The following is a 24,408-nucleotide window of genomic DNA, read 5'->3' as shown; positions in this document are numbered from 1 at the left end:
GGCCACACCGGGCATTTTTCACGTCAGTTTAGGTGACAAATTCATCTGAAGCCTATTCCATAGCTTAATGTGAGGGACAGAAGTCTATTTACATCATTAAAAATTACGAAAACTCGGTTTCCCTTCTCTGCGGCTGTCAGTCATTCTCCATTTAGTAAACAGCGCGCGCGCCTCTTCTGTTTACAGCAGCATACATTAGGGTGACCAGATGAGATTGGCTGAAATTCGGGACGGGGACGGGGACGGGGACGGGGACGGGGACGGGGGGGGGGGGGGGGGGGGGTGATGGGGGGGAGTGTTGTTTGGGGAGGTTTTGGGGTAGTCCTACTATGATATTAGACTACATAGCCTATAATAAAATGAATTTTCAAACCTGAACCAAACATATTTTTATTCAAAGATCAACAGTCTGTCATTAATATTTAGTCTGCCACAAAAAAACAATATTAAAATCATGAACTCAAATGTCATTGTGACCAAAAAAAAAAAAAAAGACTGTTGTAACAGTGCGTAAATCAGACATTTCAGGCTATAAGTCTAACGCTAATAAGCCTTATGCTATAAATTATTATTATGACGAAATTGTCGGTCATTAACAGGGTTTTTCCTACATTGAAAATTTTTTGGCGGCCGCCAAAACGATTTTTTGTCCCGCCAAAGCCTTATTTGATCTGTAATTGGGTTTTGTGAGTGAAGCAGGCTACTGACGGAGCGACGGAGAGAACGATCACATCGCCCCACCCCCGCGCGGGCACTCCCCGTCTTCAGTTCTGTCTTTGCTCTCTCCCTTCGCATCAAAATCAACTGATCCTAAAGGTCGGAAGACCGAATCCATGTTTCACGCGGTGCATTCGGAGAATATTTTTGCTGAATTAGCGCTGGGTGTGAATTGCAGTCAAAAAAAAATTGCCTTATCTTCTCTTACAACTTGTGACAAGCATTCCGCACATGCAGCTGACATAACTTTAAATAAACGCAAAAAAAAAAAAAGTTTGAAGTGTTTTTGTGTGTGTTGACAAATCTTTCGTGATGTCCTAACAGTCTGGATTCCCAATTTCCCACACAACACGTCCGCTAAAGTCCGATTCGCGACCTAATGACTCCTTTGAGCCGAGGGACAGGACACTGCAGTTCACAAAGGTTCATAATTTGCATGTGCTTTAATGCCTTGTCGGTTAAACATTTAATTCGCGTGCTGATGCGCTGTTCTCAACGCGTGCGTTTCTCAGCGCGTGCATGTGAAGCTCACATGCACTAAAAGCCTGTCTACCAGCGCCTGGATACTGGACTAAGTTATCTTTCGAGTCTTATTGTGCTTATACTGTTAAATACACACAAGGTTTACATAAAGTCAGTTATGTCTAAAGTGAAAGCAAACTTGAGAAAATTGAGTAAATCTGCTTGTCAAAATGCGTTAGACGCGTCGCGCGCAGCTCTTTTAAAGAGACAGTAGCTTCAGTAAACACGCTGCCGCTTGTCCTTAAAGGGATAGTTCACCCAAAAATAAAACTTATCTCATCATTTACGCACTCTAATGTTGTCTTGTTCCAAACCTGTATTAATTTCCTTCTAATATTTTCTAATATTTTTCTAATATTAATATTTTGAAGAATGTGGCTATCCAAACAGTAGCTGGTCCCCATTGACTTCCATAGGAGAAAAATATACTATGGTAGTCACTGGGGTACATCAACTGTTTGGTTACCCACATTCTTCCAAATAACTTCTATTTTTAACAGAAGAAACAAACTTATTCGAGTTTAAAACAACTTGAAAGAGTAAATTATGACAATTTGAATTTTTAGGAGAACTATTCCTTTAATGTTAATAAACCAACAAAACTATTGACTGATAACTTTAAGTAGCTTTAATAAGTATCAATGTATAATTCATACAGTGAAGTCTATTTTGTTTTAATTTCATATTTGTTCATTTAATTACTTTCTTCAATGCTACTGTTAAATACACCTACTGTAGCTGAAAACATAAAGCACTGTTTATTTAATTTGTATATTAAGTTGTGTATGTGTAATGTGTATCTTTGATCTTAATATTTAATAACAAAGAAAATAATGACAAATATTTTTATCTTTGCCCCTGTCTGCCATTTAGTTTTTTTTGTTGTTACCTAAGGCTTTGTTTTTTAAAATATGGACATTAGTTTGGCTGTAATGCTCAGTCACAAAATAGTAAAAACAAAATATAAAAAGAATCGTGATAAAACCGTGAATCGTGATTTTCCTGAAAAAAAAATTGTGTTATGATATTTTTGGCATATCGCCCACCCCTATGATGGCCCCCCCAAAAAATAAAATAAAAAGAATGAACAACCAAATATTAACAACGAGGAACAAAAGAAACAAACATCAAGGTATAGATATAAAATAAGTTGTAATCGCTTTCTTTTACTAGCCTGTCAGTGATCATTTTTTCATGAATAAATAGGATAAGAAAAAAATCACAAACTGTTTCTTTGTATTTATTTTAAATGTAACATTTATTGTCAATATTGGGCTTGCGGATCATGTGGGTACTAGGGTACTCTCTGCTGTGTGTGGATGACCATGTCGGTCAGCCACCACCGAAGACCAATTTTGACCCAGGAAAAACCCTGCATTAAATAAGAAAACTAAATAATTGTGTAGATGATTTGCTTTGTGTAACCCAACATCAGACATTAGGCCGAAGTTTTTTTTTGCACACAGTGCCGCGACCAATCAATCACTCCTTTACTGGCTGCCTGCACATTCACTGTCCTCGCGGCTGCGGCAACTCGCGCTCGCTTATCAATGCATTTTAATTCGCGCCTACGGTATCTTTGTTGAACTTCAAAAAAAGAAAAAGAAAAAGATGCTGCAGCCAATAAGCAGCCGGCGGGGGCTGGCTGCAGGACGACTCAACCTCCACGGACAGTTTTTAATGTTTTATCAGACAATATAAGAATTTGCTTTAGTATAATTTTCGGGACAATTAGGGCCGGATTCGGGATTCGGGACAACAGCTTAGATTTCGGGACTGTCCCGAATTTTTCGGGACGTCTGGTCACCCTAGCATACATACACGGTAAAACTCTCTCCAATATGATATTCACATTATAATGCTTGATCTGTAGAGAAAAGGCTGTGGATTTGCATAAAATGACTTTATTTTGTTGGAGTTTGTTGCTGTTTTTAAACGACTCGCGCTACCGTGTGCCTGTTAGATCACACACATCACAAGGACTAAATCGGCATCAAACGCACAATAACTGGAATTTAAAACTGTGAAGAAACAAATGATCAATAAACTGTGGGACAGACAGACACTAGGATTTGTGCGCTCGACATTTCTTTGCTTTGTGCAGTGAACTTTTAAATGCGCAGCGCTGCACACTGTGACTCCATGTTGCTTTGAGCACATCATTCTGCACCCGCGATGCGCATAAGTGCTTTGTGTGCTCTGTTTTGAAGCGTTTCATATTATCATGGTTTTGCGCACTGAATGATTATTAAAAGCCTATATTTTTGTATACCTAGCCTGCACAATACATTTAAAATAAGCATAATTGTATTGTATGTTATTTCTGTGTAGTGTAGTGTAGGCAATGTAAAGAGAGAGGTGGTGATGGAGCAGTGGACAAGACACTTGCTTTTGATTCCCACTGTATATTTTCCTGCTTTTTTGTCCTCAGCCAATCACATGCCTGTTTCATTAGATTATTTCCAATGTGTCCGACATCATTTTACAATATTAATGATAGATTAAACATGACTGGATGATGTAAAGATGTGACAGCCGTGTTCATATACAGATATGTTGATGATTTATTTTATGGTGTCATTGTTACAGTGTAATTATATATTTAAGTACTGAGTAATATTAAGCAACTACATGTACTCACTATAGGGTTAGGGTAGGATTAGGATTTGGTTGAGGGTTAGTTGCATGTAATTATGCATAATTTACTGTTATTACTATGGTAAGTTGATGTAACAGTTTTAACAAGGACACTGTAAAATAAAGTGTTATCGAATATTCTTGTAATTTTTATGATATGGAGACTAACCCGCTCAAGCAGTTTGTAGAAGCGGGTCTGAACCTTAGACTGGACCTGTTAATGGTGCCGTGGATTAAGTCTCTGATTGTGAAGTTCTGCTTATCTGAGCTGTAGATCCTGAACTGAGAGACTGAAGAGTGTCATTGTTCTCTACAGGTTGAGTAATTGTGGTGTTACAGATGAAGGTTGTGCTGCTCTGACTTCAGCTCTGAGATCAAACCCCTCACACCTGAGAGAACTGGATCTGACAGGGAATAAAGTAGGAGATTCTGGAGTCGAGCAGCTTTCTGATCTGAAGGATGATCCACATTATAAACTGGAGACGCTTCGGTGAGTAGTGATGATTAAAACTGTTCATATTTTAATTGAAAGTTAATTTAGTTTCTTAGTTTACTTTCATTGTGATGGTGAATTACTCACTAAAAACATGTTTAATAAGAGTTTAATTCATTTATTTTTTCATTATAGTTTATAGCAACAATCAAATATCTTCAAGTTTCTTTATATTTCAAATAATTCAATATTTTGCTTTTATCATTGTCAATGTCAATTGCAATAAAAGATAATGGTAAATATTTATCACTAGATTCTTTATCATAAATAAAACTGACCCAGTGACTCAGAAAGAGGACAGTCATACAGGATTATAGATAAGCTTTAACAATCGTGTATCTCAGTATTATATTATAATCTCTCACTTAATCATCTAAGGAGTTTATTTTAGTTGTTCTAAAGTTGATAATGCAATAATGTCGCACACATTTGACTGTCTGTGTTTTACTTACAGGTTTTAGATGTTAGTCGGACCTTCTCTGGATCAGCTGATGGAGAATAAAGAGCCTCTACAGACACAATCACATTCAACAGAATCAACAGACACAAACCCACAGTGATCATCACACACACATGTGTGTGTAACTTTACTGAACGATCCAATCCTTCACCCAAAGTCAAACCAAGGAAACCTTCAACCAGATGAACTGGATAAATATTCTGAATATTCAGATCCAATCTGACCTCTGACCTGTAATGCCTGAATCATAATCATACACTGTTCGCTCGTTGGTCAGAGGAGAACTGAGCGACTGAGTCTGGTTTCTGCCAAGGTTTTCTTCTCCATTCTGTCACTGATGGAGTTTGAGTTCCTGCCACTGTCGCCTCTGGCTTGCTTAGTTGGAGACACTTAATATTCAACAATATTATTGATCTGCATTGACACCATTATATGAGAACTGAACTGAGCTGGACGATGACATCACCGTTTTCTCCAGAGCGGCTGTACAGATAAATGAACTAAAGTAATAACCTTTTTACAACAGAAATGAATCAACACTGAACTTACTTAAGCTGGACTATGACAGTATTTTCTTGTAGATCTGTTGTACAGCAGAAACAGAAAGCAGAAACTTTGTTGCATTATTTTCCTGTTATCTCTGTAAAGCTGCTTTGAAAACATCTGTATTGTAAAAAGCGCTATATTAATAAAGGTGACTTGACTTTTGTTTCTACAGAAGTGACATTTACACTGCAAACGCTCTACTACAAACATCTCCATATATAATATTTATTTAATGACTTAATTTGAGTAATTCAGCCCACCAAACATATTCAAATGCCTTTGATTATAGTAACATTCACAATTAAATCATCTATTGCCTTTTAAGCAATGATACATGCCACTTTTAAATGTTACATGAAAATCTATTTTTTTAATTTGAACTCATAATCTATGGACACCTTTCAGTAATAAAATGGTTAATCATGTTTTCATTTTCAGTTGCAGAATATACATTCCATATGCTGTCTTTAATATATTGCCAACTCCACATTAAATCTTGTATATGAATGATTAACTGTATTCTATTATAAGTCGATTCAGCAGTCAGAGATGAAACTCAGAGTCCAGCTGTGTGTCCATGAAGAGTGACCGTTCTGGACAAACCAGTGAAATCAACTGATCTGAGGTACAGCATTAATGTCTGGATGGAGAGATAGAAAGAACTAACTAGATCTTTCTATGTGAGGTTTATCTGTCAAATTAACTATATTAATGCTTGTCTCAGTTCTATTATCTCTGTTCTATTCTATTACATTACTTTTAACTAATTTGTGGTAATCTATTATTGTAATATTTTGTTCATGACTCTCTATTAACTCTTTCCCCGCCATTGATGGAAATTTCCAGCTTTCCGTTGTAACACTTCAAATTAAAGACAAACTGAAACACTAAAAATAAGGGGGAACCACATCCAAGTATATTTGACAAACAAGAGTTCAAAACAAAAGCATACCAATACATTTTTTATTTAAATGAAAAATACAACCACACCAGAAATCATCAATAGGCCTACGCCAGGAGGAGGAGGGCGCCCACTTGATAACCCAAAGGGTGCCCTCACTCATTTGACCATCCCACAGAGTTCCATCGGTGCCCCAAGTGCTTATTGAGGGATATCAACATCTAGTCCTACACAACAGACCAAGGAAAAGGTTCACAATAGAACGAGGAAAAGAGAAGAGAACTAGACTGTGCCAAATCAAAGAAAGAAACAAAAACCAATCTTACTATATACAAACAAAATAAATTTCTAATCTAACTAAAATCAACATTCACCAAAAACCCAAAATTAAAACAAAAGAAAAGATCTTCAGCGTCGAAGACGCCCTAAATAAACTCTTACTACAAACCAGAAAATACAAAGAGTCTCACGTGTTGCTAAACTAGTGTTTATACACAACTGACCAATCAGTGTGGCACATGTATATCACGTGATGTAACGAACTGCTCCGAGACACGAAGGTTGAGGATCCAAATGCAGTGTTTTAATGAAAGGATAATCCATAGTGATGAGACGTTCGGCACCGAGGCTTCGAAGCTTGTATCAAAATACAAAACATCTCACACAAGGGGCAACATTCTCATCTGAAAAATGAAGCCTACCCGGAAGTGCGAAAAACTGCAATACATCGAAAATCCGCTAGGGGAAGGTCCCAAAAGGGAGCAAATCTCCATAGCCCCCATGTTAAAATGTCTGTTTTCACAGCATAAATTCATGTTTTTACAGGTTGGTCCCATGGACTTTTATTGTATTTTTCGATAGGTTCCGAGTGCCTGACAACGGCGAGGGTAGTGAATTTTTTTCTAACTCGTTAGTTTAGATAGTATTTAGATATAAAATGTATGACAAATAAGGGCGTGGTTAACTTTGATTGACAGCTTGATTGACAGCTTAGGCTGCGCCAACTGGAGAATGACAACATAAGAAGCGCCATTTTTTAACACATTTGAAATATAATACTACTGTTTCTGTATCATGAAATGTAGTTTTAAGAGTTTTTCAGGCGAGAATGTAGTTGTTTAAAGCTCAAATCTGTGGTTTATTTAAAGATTTATGAAAATTTTATCCAGTTGTGAGATCCAGCGATGATGACCGGGCGCTCGGCGCGATGTACCCCGCCTGGAACAGCTTTTCCTCGGCTAGTCGTTCGCCGCTGACCCTGGCGTCTCTGTAGTGGTTAAACATGAGGTATAATTCGTCTTGTGTATATCTAACGGGCGATTTTTGGTTTTGTGAATCTATAACTTGTTCCCTGGCCAATCGTTTTGGCTGAGGGGAAGTTTCATAACTTTATAAGCTATTTAACTTTACCGTTGTATGGTTAGACTAGACAGAGCGCTGACTTTGTATGTTTGACTGAATTGTTTGCTTTATTTGTATAGCTTCTTATACCTTTTACTTATACTTTTATAATGGCTAATATTGATAAAACTGAAATTTAACAAAAAGAGACTGGGTTGAGTTTTGTCATTTTAAATTTTAATACAACGAAGATGATCTATAATGTTGTTTACTGCAAAATCTGTTGTTTAGTACAAATGCACATATTGCCTGGACCATATTAAAATGTTTAATATTTTTATATTATATTTAAAACGAAAAGAGGCAGGTTTGTGTTTTATATTTTGTTTTTTTATAAATAGGCAAACGTTATGTGCAGTGAATATAATCAATACGCGTTGCCTGAACCACATTTGTGTGGCTATAATGTTTAAGATTTCTTTAAATGAAAACGAAAAGAGTTAGTATGGTGTTTTATAACATATTTCGTTTCCTAAAATATACACAAAGATGACCGGAGTAGCACAGTGGCGCGCGCTGCGTCAGAAGGTGGGCGGGGTTAGGATTTCCCAAGATTTCCCAAGATGGCGCCGCCCATACCCCCCATAAACGGCTTCAAACCCGTTCTTCAGAAAGTCAATGGGTGACGTCACAGACGCTTTGTCCATATTTTTTACAGTCTATGATCTCACACTGAAGCAGTGTATCGGAGCTTGATTCGTTTTGCCATAACCACGTGATCTGTGACGTCCGAAGCTTCGTTTCCACACACAGTCACGTGACTGCTTCGTATTCAGATTCAAAAATAGCGCGAACCCTGAGGAGGTTTCGAGTGTCGTGCCCTTCGGTAGTAGTAAATAAAAAAAGAAATAGACTTAGCCCTCACACTGTTGAACAAGTCCTGTTCCTTAAAAAACTTTAATTTATTAAATTACGCACAAAATAAGATGTTTGCTCCCCAGTTCACAAGCAGTACCCTAGCCAAGGCCGTAACCAGGGTTTGAAAATTAGTGAGGTCCGGGGTGAGGTGCAGGGCCGGATTAAGAATTCAGAGGCCCCTGGGCACAATCAATGTCTTGTAGGCCCCATAGGCAGGCCAAAAGTAAATGTAAATGTTTGTCCAAGGACATTTTAATTTTGCATTAAGAGTTTTAGTTTACTGACTTAAAAGGAACTTTGTTGTACTATGCTGGAGTAAAGTTCATAAATGATCGATCTTTCCCATAGGATTTAGTAAAACTATGTTGGGTAAACCTCTGTCCCTCTAGGGGGGTTCGGGGGCATGCTCCCCCGCAAGAAAATTTTGTACATTTTAAGGTTAAATGCATCAATCTGGTGCTCTTTGAGAGCTCAAAATTAAGAGCTTCAACGGGCTTCAACCCATGAACTGTGCACAAAGAAAAAACATTGACTTGTACCTGGACATTAAAGGGGGCTCAAACATATTTTTTAGTTATGATATAGAGTTTCAGTCTACATTACATTATAACTGGTGTTTTAGTATGCCAAACAATTAGTATAATAATAATATAATAATGATTTATATAATTATTCCTGTGACATAAAATCCATATAGCCTAACAAATGAAAATGAATATTTCAAAAGTATATTTTACATTACTGTCACGGTTTTCAGATGCATTGTTTCCTTCTTGTCTCGTGCCTTTGTTATTTGTGTGTGTGTCTGTGTCGCGTGGGTTGGGCGTGGCCCAAACAATCCTGTTCATTCATTCAATCTCTAATCAGCTCGGCGCCAGCTGCAACTCATCTCCATAGCCTATTTATACTCACCGGTTTCTTTTCTCCACTGTCAGATCGTTGTCGATGTCTAGATGTCTGGTGTTCCTCGTCTGTGATCGTGTGGTGTTGTTCGAGTTTCCTGTTACCTGTTCCAGTTCGTGTTCACGTCGGATTCATCATCATCATCATCACATCACCCTGCACCAGCTCTTCTCTCTGTGTTTGGCCATCGAGGTCCCTGCGCTGCCCACCCACCTGTGTTGTTTGTTGCCTCTGTTCGGCTTGTCTCAAATAAAGAGTTGACTGCACCTGCTTTTGCTTCCTCGTTATTCCAGTATGACAGAACGATCTGACCAGAGCATGGAAGCAGCGGGCGGAGCTCAGATCGCCATGGAGGCATTCATCAATCGCAGTATTCAACGCATGGATGCCCAGGAGGACGGGCTCAACAACACTGGTCGTGCGGTTCAAGCTCTGGTGGCGCAGGTGTCCGAGCTCACCCAGCAGGTCCAACAGCTGCGTGTTCCCACTGCGCCGCCCACACCGGCCGCTCCTCCTATACCATCTGATCCTCTCTCCCAGTCGGAACCTCGTCTGCCTGCACCCGAGAGGTATGCCGGAGAACCCAGTTTCTGTCGAGCGTTCCTGAATGCATGTTCTTTGCACTTTGCTTTACAGCCTAGAACCTTCAACAATGAGCGAGCCAAGGTCGCCTTTGTGCTGTCGCTGCTGACTGGGAGAGCGGCACTTTGGGGGACGGCGGTGTGGGAGAACCAAGACCCTTGCTGCGCGTCGTTCCAGGCACTCTCCGCCGCCATGAAGCAAGTGTTCGACCGGGCGGTCACGGGAAGAGAGGCGGCAAGAGTACTCGCCGAGCTTCGTCAGGGTGATCGCTCGGTATCGGATTATTCGATCGAATTCCGGACCCTCGCGGCAGAGTGCCGATGGAACGACGAGGCGCAGTGGGACATGTTCCTGCATGGGCTGGCTGACCGCGTCCAGAAGGAAATCTACGCCCTGGACCTGCCCACTACGTTGAACGGACTTATTGACTTAGCACTACGAGTGGATGCTAGACTGTCGAGAGTCGAGCGACATGCCCTTTCCGGTCGTTCATTTGGAGCTACAGAGAGTCTGCGGTCCAGCGGCATGGACGCGGTCAGCCCTACCCACGATCCCGAGCCCATGCAGGTAGGGCGAGCTCGGCTTTCCCGGGAGGAGAAGGAAAGGCGGAGGTCCCGTGGCCTTTGCCTTTACTGCGGCGGAGCGGGACATTTTTCCATCACGTGTCCGGTAAAAGGCCACGCCCGATAGTAACAGTGAGGCTACTATCGGGTGGGATCTCCGCCGAGAAGACCTCATCGACATCTACTCTCCTCCCGGTAAGACTAAGATGGTCAACACTTCAACACGACTGTCATGCACTATTGGACTCCGGGGCGGAAGGTAATTTTATGGACTACACTCTTGCACATAACCTCCAGATCCCCCTTCAGTCACTTCCTCAAGACATTTCTGTTCACGCTCTAAATGGTCAAGAACTTCCTATGATTTCACTCTCCACTGATCCCATCACCCTCATCACGTCTGGTAACCACTCAGAGACTCTGTCATTTTACATTATGGATTCACCTCTTGCACCCATAGTACTCGGACATCCCTGGTTAACAAGACATAATCCTAAGGTGGACTGGCTCCGTAAATCCATCACGGAGTGGAGCACTGAGTGTCATGAGTCCTGTCTTTTGTCTGCCTGTTCGTCTGTTCCTATGTCTGTGTTACAGGAGGAAGCAGTGGATTTGTCTAACGTGCCCGCGGAGTACCACGACCTGAGGGAAGTGTTCAGTAAGTCTCGAGCTGCTTCTCTACCTCCGCATCGTCCCTACGACTGTGCCATAGATTTATTACCAGGTAAATCTCCGCCTAAGGGCAAGTTATATTCACTTTCTGCTCCAGAAAGGGAGGCCATGGAGAAATATATTTCTGATTCTCTAGCAACGAAGTTCATTCGCCCTTCCTCTTCTCCGGCGGGGGCGGGATTCTTTTTCGTGGGGAAGAAGGATGGATCTCTGCGACCTTGTATTGACTACCGGGGGCTGAACAACATCACGGTAAAGAATACTTATCCTTTGCCGTTGATGTCTTCAGCTTTCGAGAGGTTGCAGGGAGCGTCACTTTTCACGAAATTGGATTTACGTAATGCTTATCATTTGGTCCGCATCAGGGAGGGGGATGAATGGAAGACTGCTTTTAACACCCCCAGGGGTCACTTTGAATACTTGGTCATGCCCTTCGGGTTGTCCAACTCCCCAGCAGTCTTCCAGGCTCTCGTCAATGACGTGCTGCGAGATATGGTCGATCAGTTCATATATGTTTACCTGGATGACATATTGATTTTTTCTTCTTCTCTCCAGGAACATGTGCAGCACGTCCGACGAGTGCTTCAGAGGTTGCTAGAGAATGGGCTTTTTGTCAAGGCGGAGAAATGCGAGTTCCATGCACAGTCGGTTCCATTTCTTGGGTACATCATTTCGTCTGAGGGAGTACGTATGGACCCTGATAAGGTTAAGGCTGTGGTGGAGTGGCCAATCCCAGATTCCCGCAAGGCCCTGCAGAGGTTTCTGGGATTCGCCAACTTTTACCGACGTTTCATTCGTAATTTCAGCCAACTAGCCGCACCTCTGACTGCCTTGACCTCCCCCAGAACTACGTTCAGGTGGTCAGACGCGGCTGAGGCCGCGTTTGCCAAACTGAAGAGCCGCTTCGTTTCGGCTCCCATTCTGATAGCCCCTGATTCTTCACGTCAGTTCGTGGTGGAGGTCGATGCGTCAGAGGTGGGGGTAGGTGCGGTGTTGTCCCAACGTTCTTCCACAGACGAAAAGATGCATCCCTGCGCGTTTTTATCTCATCGTTTGTCCTCTGCCGAACGTAACTATGACATTGGTAATAGGGAGTTGTTGGCAGTCAAGTTGGCGTTGGAGGAATGGCGTCACTGGTTAGAAGGGTCGGGGGTACCTTTTATCGTCTGGACCGATCACAAGAATTTGGAATACATTCGATCTGCTAAAAGATTGAACTCCAGGCAGGCTCGGTGGGCCCTTTTTTTCGGTCGTTTTGATTTTACTCTATCGTACCGCCCGGGTTCTAAAAACATCAAACCCGATTCCTTATCTCGCATTTTTGATCGCTCCGAACGCCTGGTTACTCCCGAGTGCATTTTACCCGAGACCCTATTTGTCTCCACACTCACATGGGAGGTCGAGTCGAAGGTCAAGAAGGCCTTAGAAGGGGTAACGCCCCCGGTCGGTTGCCCACCGAACCGTTTATTTGTGCCGGAGGGACTACGGTCAGACGTTATTCAGTGGGGACATTGTTCCAACGTAGCCTGTCATCCAGGAGTGACTCGTACTAGTTTTCTGGTTAAACAACGATTCTGGTGGCCTCTCATGGCCCGGGACATTCACAGTTTTGTTTTGGCTTGCTCGGTTTGTGCCATTGGTAAGTCTTCCAATCGACCCCCAGATGGGTTACTTCAACCGCTGCCTGTCCCTTCGAGACCCTGGTCCCACATCGCGCTAGATTTTGTTACCGCCCTCCCACCCTCCCAGGGCAACACGGTAGTTTTGACCGTGGTGGACCGGTTCTCGAAGGCGACTCACTTTATTCCCTTGCCCAAATTACCCTCAGCCAAGGAGACAGCGGTGGCTGTCGTGGATCACGTCTTTCGTTTACATGGCCTTCCGATTGACGTGGTTTCCGACAGGGGACCCCAATTTGTGTCCAAATTTTGGAGAGAGTTTTGTAAACTGCTGGGCGCGACTGTTAGTCTGTCCTCAGGGTTTCATCCCCAGAGCAATGGTCAAACCGAGAGAGCCAACCAGGATCTGGAGAGAATGTTGCGGTGTTTGGTATCCAAGAATCCTTCTTCCTGGAGTCAACAACTGTCTATGGTGGAGTACGCCCACAATACATTACCAGTGTCATCCACGGGTCTTTCTCCGTTTGAGTGTAGTGTAGGTTACCAGCCACCTATTTTCCCCAGTCTGGAGTCCGAAGTCGCGGTTCCCTCCGCACACGCCTTTGTCCAGAGGTGTCACCGCACCTGGACTAGAGCCCGTGAGACTCTACTCCAGGTGAGGTCACGCACCAAGGCTAAAGCCGATCGCCACCGGTCGAAGCCTCCCGTATACGTCGTTGGTCAAAAAGTGTGGCTTTCTACTAAGAATATTCCTCTCCGTTCCGTATCGAATAAGCTCGCACCCAAATTTATTGGCCCGTTTTCTGTCACCAAGATCATTAGTCCGGTGGCAGTCCGCCTCAACCTTCCTCCCGCGTACAGGAGAATTCACCCCGCCTTCCATGTATCCAAGATTAAGCCTGTGTTTCGATCAGCGATTAACCCGCCAGTTCCGGTTCCTCCCCCGCCGCGTCTCGTAGATGGGGAACCTACTTATTCGGTAAATCGTATTCTGGACTCTAGGCGGAGGGGACGCGGAGTCCAGTACTTGGTGGACTGGGAAGGTTACGGTGCGGAGGAGAGAAGTTGGGTTCCTACTAGAGACATTCTGGATCACTCCCTTATCGATGATTACAATCGACAGGTAAGGGAGTCTGGGGACGCCAGGAGGCGTTCCTAGGAGGGAGGGTACTGTCACGGTTTTCAGATGCATTGTTTCCTTCTTGTCTCGTGCCTTTGTTATTTGTGTGTGTGTCTGTGTCGCGTGGGTTGGGCGTGGCCCAAACAATCCTGTTCATTCATTCAATCTCTAATCAGCTCGGCGCCAGCTGCAACTCATCTCCATAGCCTATTTATACTCACCGGTTTCTTTTCTCCACTGTCAGATCGTTGTCGATGTCTAGATGTCTGGTGTTCCTCGTCTGTGATCGTGTGGTGTTGTTCGAGTTTCCTGTTACCTGTTCCAGTTCGTGTTCACGTCGGATTCATCATCATCATCATCACATCACCCTGCACCAGCTCTTCTCTCTGTGTTTGGCCATCGAGGTCCCTGCGCTGCCCACCCACCTGTGTTGTTTGTTGCCTCTGTTCGGCTTGTCTCAAATAAAGAGTTGACTGCACCTGCTTTTGCTTCCTCGTTATTCCAGTATGACAATTACACTATAGGAAAATTACAATAGCCTACTTTTGTCCTAATGTCTTCACTTGCAAGAAATAAACCCTTTGATCGCATAAGCAAAGTGCGCACTTTTCTTTAAATCACGCAGCACAAACATAATGCCTATATAGGATACTTAAAGTCTTGTGCTGTTTTATAAAGCACAAAACCATATCACGGTTTCGATATTAGTTCGTTGGCAAAATATAACGCTAGAGACCTTTATGTTAGGCTATACATTTTACATCTCATGTGTATTGGGAAAAGGGAGAAGAGGGAGAAGAGCGAGTTCGGCAAAAGGCGGATTCGAACTCGAGTCGAACGCGTCAAAAGCTACTTAGTTTCAAGCACCTCACGCACGCCCAACGAGCCATGCCACTGTAGCTATTTAGTAGTGGGTGTCTTTTTTTGCTAAAAAAGACAGGCACTTAGTGCAAATTATACGCTCCATTATCGGAAATGTAAAAGAAAAAAAAAAGTTTATTGGCACTTTTTGGTCATTTCATGACTTACAAATTGACATCAACTACGATGTTGTTGCATCATGCTTGTAGTTTCTTTTGCGCTTTATTTATAAATTATAGCCTAATAAAGTGACGTAGCCTAAAGCGCTCTGCAGCATTTTTTACAGGCTATGCTCACAACACGCTCTCAAGCCCCGTTCACTGATCTACCTTCTCGCAGCGACATAAATTGCAAACACACATTATGACGCGGTTTAAACGGCTAATTAATCATTCAGAGAGCTTGAAATTTTATTTTTTAATATAAAAAAAATGACCGAGGTCCGGACCTCGGTGACCTCATAGCTGGCTACGGCCATGACCCTATCAACCGTTTTACAAGACCTATATTCTCTGCATCAGAACAACGTATAAAGATGAAAATACTAATTACTACTTCATTTAAACTTGTGTGTGTTAGTGAGTGTGTCTCTGTGTGTGTGTGTAAGTGAGTGAGTGTGTCTGAATGTGTGTGTGGATCAAGAAAGACAAAATCAAGCAATTATGCTTCATAAATTATTTTATTTAGTTAAAGGAGAAGTTCACTTTTAAAATGAAAATTCTGTCATCATATAATCACCCTCATGTTGTTTCAAACCTGTATGAATTTCTTTCCTGACAGTTTTTGGGTCCCATTGAAAAAAATATACTATGGAAGTCAATGGGACCCAGAAACTGTCTGGTTACTGACATTCTTCTAAAAATCTTCCTTTCTGTTCAGCAGAAGAAAGAAATTCATACAGGTTTGAAACAACATGAGGGTGATTATATGATGACAGAATTTTATTTTAAAAGTGAACTTCTCCTTTAATGCCCAGTTGGATCGCACTTAGTCTGGAACCTCAGCCTTAAGTCAGTTAAACTGGAGTAAAAAGCTCCAGAATTACTCACTCTTGGGATCACTGGCACACACAAGCCTTTCCACCACGTCAAGGTGGCGATCCTTGGAAAGGACATTCACTCTCCAGCCATTCCTTATCTAACAAACAAACAAACACACACACACATATGTAACACATTCACACACACATGCACACAATGTGAACAGTTTTGTGACTCATGGATCATGAAGAACCTTTATCTTCATCTTTGAGCTCCAGACACGAGTTATTCCTCAGATCATGTGTTGCTGAGGAGAGGTTTGCTGCTATAATAATACTGAAACTATAATATTCTTTAGTCTTAATGAACTTCTCTTTGTGTTTGATAAAGTGATCACATGTGTAAAATATCTTCAGATTAGCAGAGAAATATAACTCTGTCCCAGAGCCGCCAGAAGAAGTGGAGATCACAGGCGAGAGTCGATGTTATTCTTCATTGTGTTTCATTTTCTCACGACTCTAGTTCTAGTTCAGCAATATAAGTTATCAAAGCAAAAGCCAAAAAGTTCATCGTCTGTACAATCATGAGTCATTTTTGGGGCAAAGAACCTTTCAGTAACAGATCTTAGAAGAACCATTTTTTCTAGAACATTTTAATGATCAAAAAACACTTTTCCATCATAAAGAACCTTTTTATGTCTCGTCATGAAACCATTGATGCCAATAAAGAACCTTTATATATATTTGTAAAAATTTTTTATTGAAATATCATGGAGTATGACAAGAAAATATCCACAGAAAATAACTTTATTTTTAAGAGTGTATCTTCTCACATATCTCCATTTTTCAGCGACTCCAAACCCGGCACAGCCAATCAGAATGAGTGTGTGAACTGTATATGTTTCTTGATGCTGCAAAACGCTGTTGTTTAATTAGTCTGTGAGTAACTCTTGTGTCTCTGTAGACGAGGTGACGGTGACGGAGTGTGTGTTGATGTTCGCTGCTGTTGGACGGCTGTGTGTGTGTTTCTTCTGACTACAGTCATCGCAGGAGGAATCATTTACCATCGTGGACAGCAGAAAGATGGAGAGCAGCGAAACGTGGAGCTCTGATGAGCCACAAATCAGCTAAAATACACATTTATGTGCTTTATTTCACAATCTAACTCAATATATCAGCATTTCTGTGGGTCACCACCGATGGCTCACCACTGCGGCTCAGATGTGGTTCAGATGCGGTTCTGATGTGGTTCTGCTGGCCAGATCTTACACTTCTGATGTGGGAAAGCTCAAACAATCATAATCATTTGTGGTTAATATTCAGTAAAATAGCAATGCTTCTGTTTCTGCCACCGTCTTTAATACAGTATTTATTAATCCAATATCAATAAACAATATTCAAACTTAGAGTTTAAGAAGCATGTTTAAAGCAACTGATGTTTTTACATGTATATATCAATAAGAAAAGGCAAGTTCTGTCAATGTGTTCACAAAAATGTGTTCAATGTTAAATGTGTCGTTGAGAGTTTGATGAAGTAAACGGGTCTCCTCAGTCCTCTACGCTGGAGTGCAGTTCAGATGATGTCCTCAAGAGGAGACTCTGCTATTATAGATGAAGTCCTCTACACTGGAGTGCAGTTCAGATGATGTCCTCAAGAGGAGACTCTGCTATTATAGATGAAGTCCTCTACGCTGGAGAGCAGTTCAGATGATGTCCTCAAGAGGAGACTCTGCTATTATAGATGAAGTCCTCTACACTGGAGTGCAGTTCAGATGATGTCCACAAGAGGAGTCTCTGCTATTATAGATGAAGTCCTCTACACTGGAGTGCAGTTCAGATGATGTCCTCAAGAGGAGACTCTGCTATTATAGATGAAGTCCTCTACACTGGAGAGCAGTTCAGATGATGTCCTCAAGAGGAGACTCTGCTATTATAGATGAAGTCCTCTACACTGGAGTGCAGTTCAGATGATGTCCTCAAGAGGAGACTCTGCTATTATAGATGAAGTCCTCTACACTGGAGAGCAGTTCAGATGATGTCCACAAGAGGAGACTCTGCTATTATAGATGAAGTCCTCTACACTGGAGAGCAGTTCAGATGATGTCCTCAAGAGGAGACTCTGCTATTATAGATGAAGTCCTCTACACTAGTGCAGTTCAGATGATGTCCACAAGAGGAGACTCTGCTATTATAGATGAAGTCCTCTACACTGGAGTGCAGTTCAGATGATGTCCACAAGAGGAGTCTTTGCTATTATAGATGAAGTCCTCTACACTGGAGTGCAGTTCAGATGATGTCCTCAAGAGGAGACTCTGCTATTATAGATGAAGTCCTCTACACTGGAGTGCAGTTCAGATGATGTCCACAAGAGGAGACTCTGCTATTATAGATGAAGTCCTCTACACTGGAGTGCAGTTCAGATGATGTCCTCAAGAGGAGACTCTGCTATTATAGATGAAGTCCTCTACACTGGAGTGCAGTTCAGATGATGTCCACAAGAGGAGACTCTGCTATTATAGATGAAGTCCTCTACACTGGAGTGCAGTTCAGATGATGTCCTCAAGAGGAGACTCTGCTATTATAGATGAAGTCCTCTACACTGGAGTGCAGTTCAGATGATGTCCACAAGAGGAGTCTCTGCTATTATAGATGAAGTCCTCTACACTGGAGTGCAGTTCAGATGATGTCCTCAAGAGGAGACTCTGCTATTATAGATGAAGTCCTCTACACTGGAGTGCAGTTCAGATGATGTCCTCAAGAGGAGACTCTGCTATTATAGATGAAGTCCTCTACACTGGAGCGCAGTTCAGATGATGTCCACAAGAGGAGACTCTGCTATTATAGATGAAGTCCTCTACTGGAGTGCAGTTCAGATGATGTCCTCAAGAGGAGACTCTGCTATTATAGATGAAGTCCTCTACACTGGAGTGCAGTTCAGATGATGTCCTCAAGAGGAGACTCTGCTATTATAGATGAAGTCCTCTACGCTGGAGAGCAGTTCAGATGATGTCCACAAGAGCAGACTCTGCTATTATAGATGAAGTCCTCTACACTGGAGTGCAGTTCAGATGATGTCCTCAAGAGGAGACTCTGCTATTGTAGATGAAGTCCTCTACACTGGAGTGCAGTTCAGATGATGTCCACAAGAGGAGACTCTGCTATTATAGATGAAGTCCTCTACACTGGAGTGCAGTTCAGATGATGTCCACAAGAGGAGACTCTGCTATTATAGATGAAGTCCTCTACACTGGAGTGCAGTTCAGATGATGTCCACAAGAGGAGACTCTGCTATTATAGATGAAGTCCTCTACACTGGAGTGCAGTTCAGATGATGTCCACAAGAGGAGACTCCGCTATTATAGATGAAGTCCTCTACACTGGAGTGCAGTTCAGATGATGTCCACAAGAGGAGACTCTGCTATTATAGATGAAGTCCTCTACACTGGAGTGCAGTTCAGATGATGTCCTCAAGAGGAGACTCTGCTATTATAGATGAAGTCCTCTACACTGGAGAGCAGTTCAGATGATGTCCACAAGAGGAGACTCCGCTATTATAGATGAAGTCCTCTACACTGGAGTGCAGTTCAGGTGATGTCCACAAGAGGAGACTCTGCTATTATAGATGAAGTCCTCTACACTGGAGTGCAGTTCAGATGATGTCCACAAGAGGAGACTCTGCTATTATAGATGAAGTCCTCTACACTGGAGTGCAGTTCAGATGATGTCCTCAAGAGGAGACTCTGCTATTATAGATGAAGTCCTCTACACTGGAGAGCAGTTCAGATGATGTCCACAAGAGGAGACTCTGCTATTATAGATGAAGTCCTCTACGCTGGAGTGCAGTTCAGATGATGTCCACAAGAGGAGACTCTGCTATTATAGATGAAGTCCTCTACGCTGGAGAGCAGTTCAGATGATGTCCTCAAGAGGAGACTCTGCTATTATAGATGAAGTCCTCTACACTGGAGTGCAGTTCAGATGATGTCCTCAAGAGGAGACTCTGCTATTATAGATGAAGTCCTCTACACTGGAGTGCAGTTCAGATGATGTCCTCAAGAGGAGACTCTGCTATTATAGATGAAGTCCTCTACACTGGAGTGCAGTTCAGATGATGTCCACAAGAGGAGACTCTGCTATTATAGATGAAGTCCTCTACACTGGAGCGCAGTTCAGATGATGTCCACAAGAGGAGTCTCTGCTATTATAGATGAAGTCCTCTACGCTGGAGTGCAGTTCAGATGATGTCCTCAAGAGCAGACTCCGCTATTATAGATGAAGTCCTCTACGCTGGAGAGCAGTTCAGATGATGTCCACAAGAGGAGACTCTGCTATTATAGATGAAGTCCTCTACACTGGAGTGCAGTTCAGATGATGCCCTCAAGAGGAGACTCTGCTATTATAAATGAAGTCCTCTACACTGGAGTGCAGTTCAGATGATGTCCTCAAGAGGAGACTCTGCTATTATAGATGAAGTCCTCTACACTGGAGTGCAGTTCAGATGATGTCCTCAAGAGGAGACTCTGCTATTATAGATGAAGTCCTCTACACTGGAGTGCAGTTCAGATGATGTCCACAAGAGGAGACTCTGCTATTATAGATGAAGTCCTCTACACTGGAGTGCAGTTCAGATGATGTCCACAAGAGGAGACTCTGCTATTATAGATGAAGTCCTCTACACTGGAGTGCAGTTCAGATGATGTCCTCAAGAGGAGACTCTGCTATTATAGATGAAGTCCTCTACACTGGAGAGCAGTTCAGATGATGTCCACAAGAGGAGACTCCGCTATTATAGATGAAGTCCTCTACACTGGAGTGCAGTTCAGATGATGTCCACAAGAGGAGACTCTGCTATTATAGATGAAGTCCTCTACACTGGAGTGCAGTTCAGATGATGTCCACAAGAGGAGACTCTGCTATTATAGATGAAGTCCTCTACACTGGAGTGCAGTTCAGATGATGTCCTCAAGAGGAGACTCTGCTATTATAGATGAAGTCCTCTACACTGGAGTTCAGTTCAGATGATGTCCACAAGAGGAGACTCTACTATTATAGATGAAGTCCTCTACGCTGGAGTGCAGTTCAGATGATGTCCTCAAGAGGAGACTCTACTATTATAGATGAAGTCCTCTACGCTGGAGTGCAGTTCAGATGATGTCCTCAAGAGGAGACTCTGCTATTATAGATGAAGTCCTCTACACTGGAGTGCAGTTCAGATGATGTCCACAAGAGGAGACTCTGCTATTATAGATGAAGTCCTCTACGCTGGAGAGCAGTTCAGATGATGTCCACAAGAGGAGTCTCTGCTATTATAGATGAAGTCCTCTACGCTGGAGTGCAGTTCAGATGATGTCCACAAGAGGAGACTCTGCTATTATAGATGAAGTCCTCTACGCTGGAGTGCAGTTCAGATGATGTCCACAAGAGGAGACTCTGCTATTATAGATGAAGTCCTCTACGCTGGAGAGCAGTTCAGATGATGTCCACAAGAGGAGTCTCTGCTATTATAGATGAAGTCCTCTACACTAGTGCAGTTCAGATGATGTCCACAAGAGGAGTCTCTGCTATTATAGATGAAGTCCTCTACGCTGGAGAGCAGTTCAGATGATGTCCACAAGAGGAGTCTCTGCTATTATAGATGAAGTCCTCTACACTGGAGTGCAGTTCAGATGATGTCCACAAGAGGAGACTCTGCTATTATAGATGAAGTCCTCTACGCTGGAGTGCAGTTCAGATGATGTCCACAAGAGGAGACTCTGCTATTATAGATGAAGTCCTCTACACTGGAGTGCAGTTCAGATGATGTCCACAAGAGGAGTCTCTGCTATTATAGATGAAGTCCTCTACGCTGGAGTGCAGTTCAGATGATGTCCACAAGAGGAGACTCTGCTATTATAGATGAAGTCCTCTACACTGGAGTGCAGTTCAGATGATGCCCTCAAGAGGAGACTCTGCTATTATAGATGAAGTCCTCTACGCTGGAGTGCAGTTCAGATGATGTCCTCAAGAGCAGACTCTGCTATTATAGATGAAGTCCTCTACGCTGGAGTGCAGTTCAGATGATGTCCACAAGAGGAGTCTCTGCTATTATAGATGAAGTCCTCTACGCTGGAGTGCAGTTCAGATGATGTCCTCAAGAGGAGACTCTGCTATTATAGATGAAGTCCTCTACACTGGAGAGCAGTTCAGATGATGTCCACAAGAGGAGTCTCTGCTATTATAGATGAAGTCCTCTACGCTGGAGTGCAGTTCAGATGATGTCCTCAAGAGGAGACTCTGCTATTATAGATGAAGTCCTCTACACTGGAGTGCAGTTCAGATGATGTCCTCAAGAGGAGACTCTGCTATTATAGATGAAGTCCTCTACACTGGAGTGCAGTTCAGATGATGTCCTCAAGAGGAGACTCTGCTATTATAGGTGAAGTCCTCTACGCTGGAGTGCAGTTCAGATGATGTCCACAAGAGGAGACTCTGCTATTATAGATGAAGTACTCTACACTGGAGTGCAGTTCAGATGATGTCCTCAAGAGGAGGCTCTGCTATTATAGATGAAGTCCTCTACACTGGAGAGCAGTTCAGATGATGTCCTCAAGAGGAGACTCTGCTATTATAGATGAAGTCCTCTACGCTGGAGAGCAGTTCAGATGATGTCCACAAGAGGAGTCTCTGCTATTATAGATGAAGTCCTCTACACTAGTGCAGTTCAGATGATGTCCTCTAGAGGAGACGCTGCTATTATAGATGAAGTCCTCTACACTGGAGTGCAGTTCAGATGATGTCCTCAAGAGCAGACTCTGCTATTATAGATGAAGTACTCTACACTGGAGTGCAGTTCAGATGATGTCCACAAGAGGAGACTCTGCTATTATAGATGAAGTCCTCTACACTGGAGTGCAGTTCAGATGATGTCCACAAGAGGAGACTCTGCTATTATAGATGAAGTCCTCTACGCTGGAGAGCAGTTCAGATGATGTCCACAAGAGGAGACTCCGCTATTATAGATGAAGTCCTCTACGCTGGAGTGCAGTTCAGATGATGTCCACAAGAGCAGACTCTGCTATTATAGATGAAGTCCTCTACACTGGAGTGCAGTTCAGATGATGTCCACAAGAGGAGACTCTGCTATTATAGATGAAGTCCTCTACGCTGGAGTGCAGTTCAGATGATGTCCACAAGAGGAGACTCTGCTATTATAGATGAAGTCCTCTACACTGGAGCGCAGTTCAGATGATGTCCACAAGAGGAGACTCTGCTATTATAGATGAAGTCCTCTACACTGGAGAGCAGTTCAGATGATGTCCACAAGAGGAGACTCTGCTATTATAGATGAAGTCCTCTACACTAGTGCAGTTCAGATGATGTCCACAAGAGGAGGCTCTGCTATTATAGATGAAGTCCTCTACACTGGAGTGCAGTTCAGATGATGTCCACAAGAGGAGTCTCTGCTATTATAGATGAAGTCCTCTACGCTGGAGAGCAGTTCAGATGATGTCCACAAGAGGAGACTCTGCTATTATAGATGAAGTCCTCTACACTAGTGCAGTTCAGATGATGTCCACAAGAGGAGGCTCTGCTATTATAGATGAAGTCCTCTACACTGGAGTGCAGTTCAGATGATGTCCACAAGAGGAGACTCTGCTATTATAGATGAAGTCCTCTACGCTGGAGTGCAGTTCAGATGATGTCCTCAAGAGGAGGCTCTGCTATTATAGATGAAGTCCTCTACGCTGGAGAGCAGTTCAGATGATGTCCACAAGAGGAGTCTCTGCTATTATAGATGAAGTCCTCTACACTGGAGTGCAGTTCAGATGATGTCCTACAAGAGGAGACTCTGCTATTATAGATGAAGTCCTCTACACTAGTGCAGTTCAGATGATGTCCTCAAGAGGAGACTCTGCTATTATAGATGAAGTCCTCTACGCTGGAGAGCAGTTCAGATTATGTCCACAAGAGAAGTCTCTGCTATTATAGATGAAGTCCTCTACGCTGGAGAGCAGTTCAGATGATGTCCACAAGAGGAGTCTCTGCTATTATAGATGAAGTCCTCTACACTGGAGAGCAGTTCAGATGATGTCCACAAGAGGAGACTCTACTATTATAGATGAAGTCCTCTACACTGGAGAGCAGTTCAGATGATGTCCTCAAGAGGAGACTCTGCTATTATAGATGAAGTCCTCTACGCTGGAGAGCAGTTCAGATGATGTCCACAAGAGGAGTCTCTGCTATTATAGATGAAGTCCTCTACACTGGAGTGCAGTTCAGATGATGTCCACAAGAGGAGACTCTGCTATTATAGATGAAGTCCTCTACACTGGAGAGCAGTTCAGATGATGTCATCAAGAGGAGACTCTGCTATTATAGATGAAGTCCTCTACGCTGGAGAGCAGTTCAGATGATGTCCACAAAAGGAGACTCTGCTATTATAGATGAAGTCCTCTACACTGGAGAGCAGTTCAGATGATGTCCACAAGAGGAGTCTCTGCTATTATAGATGAAGTCCTCTACACTGGAGTGCAGTTCAGATGATGTCCACAAGAGGAGACTCTGCTATTATAGATGAAGTCCTCTACACTGGAG

At 42.8% G+C, this 24,408-nt stretch overlaps 1 protein-coding gene and 1 long non-coding RNA gene across 7 annotated transcripts in view; one reads left to right on the top strand and one right to left on the bottom strand.

The window, feature by feature from the left end:
• Positions 1–5,644, top strand: part of LOC307163660 (uncharacterized protein) — a 115,278-nt gene extending 109,634 nt beyond the window's left edge. For all 6 annotated transcript variants that reach the window (XM_079879799.1, XM_079879795.1, XM_079879797.1 and 3 more), the window contains 2 exons: positions 4,193–4,366; positions 4,824–5,644. In XM_079879799.1, coding sequence (XP_079735925.1) covers positions 4,193–4,366; positions 4,824–4,830 — 181 coding nt within the window. In that variant the 3' untranslated portion in view covers positions 4,831–5,644. The remainder of the gene's footprint in view (positions 1–4,192; positions 4,367–4,823) is intronic.
• Positions 1–24,408, bottom strand: part of LOC307163780 — a 274,817-nt gene that overhangs the window by 106,877 nt on the left and 143,532 nt on the right. The gene's annotated exons all lie outside the window — the stretch shown is intronic.

This window comes from Squalius cephalus (genome assembly GCF_949319135.1).
Source record: "Squalius cephalus genome assembly, chromosome: 8".
In the NCBI taxonomy this organism is placed as follows: domain Eukaryota; kingdom Metazoa; phylum Chordata; class Actinopteri; order Cypriniformes; family Leuciscidae; genus Squalius; species Squalius cephalus.
The sequence above is the reverse complement of the archived record's forward strand: the minus strand, read 5'-3'. Positions and strand labels throughout refer to the sequence as shown.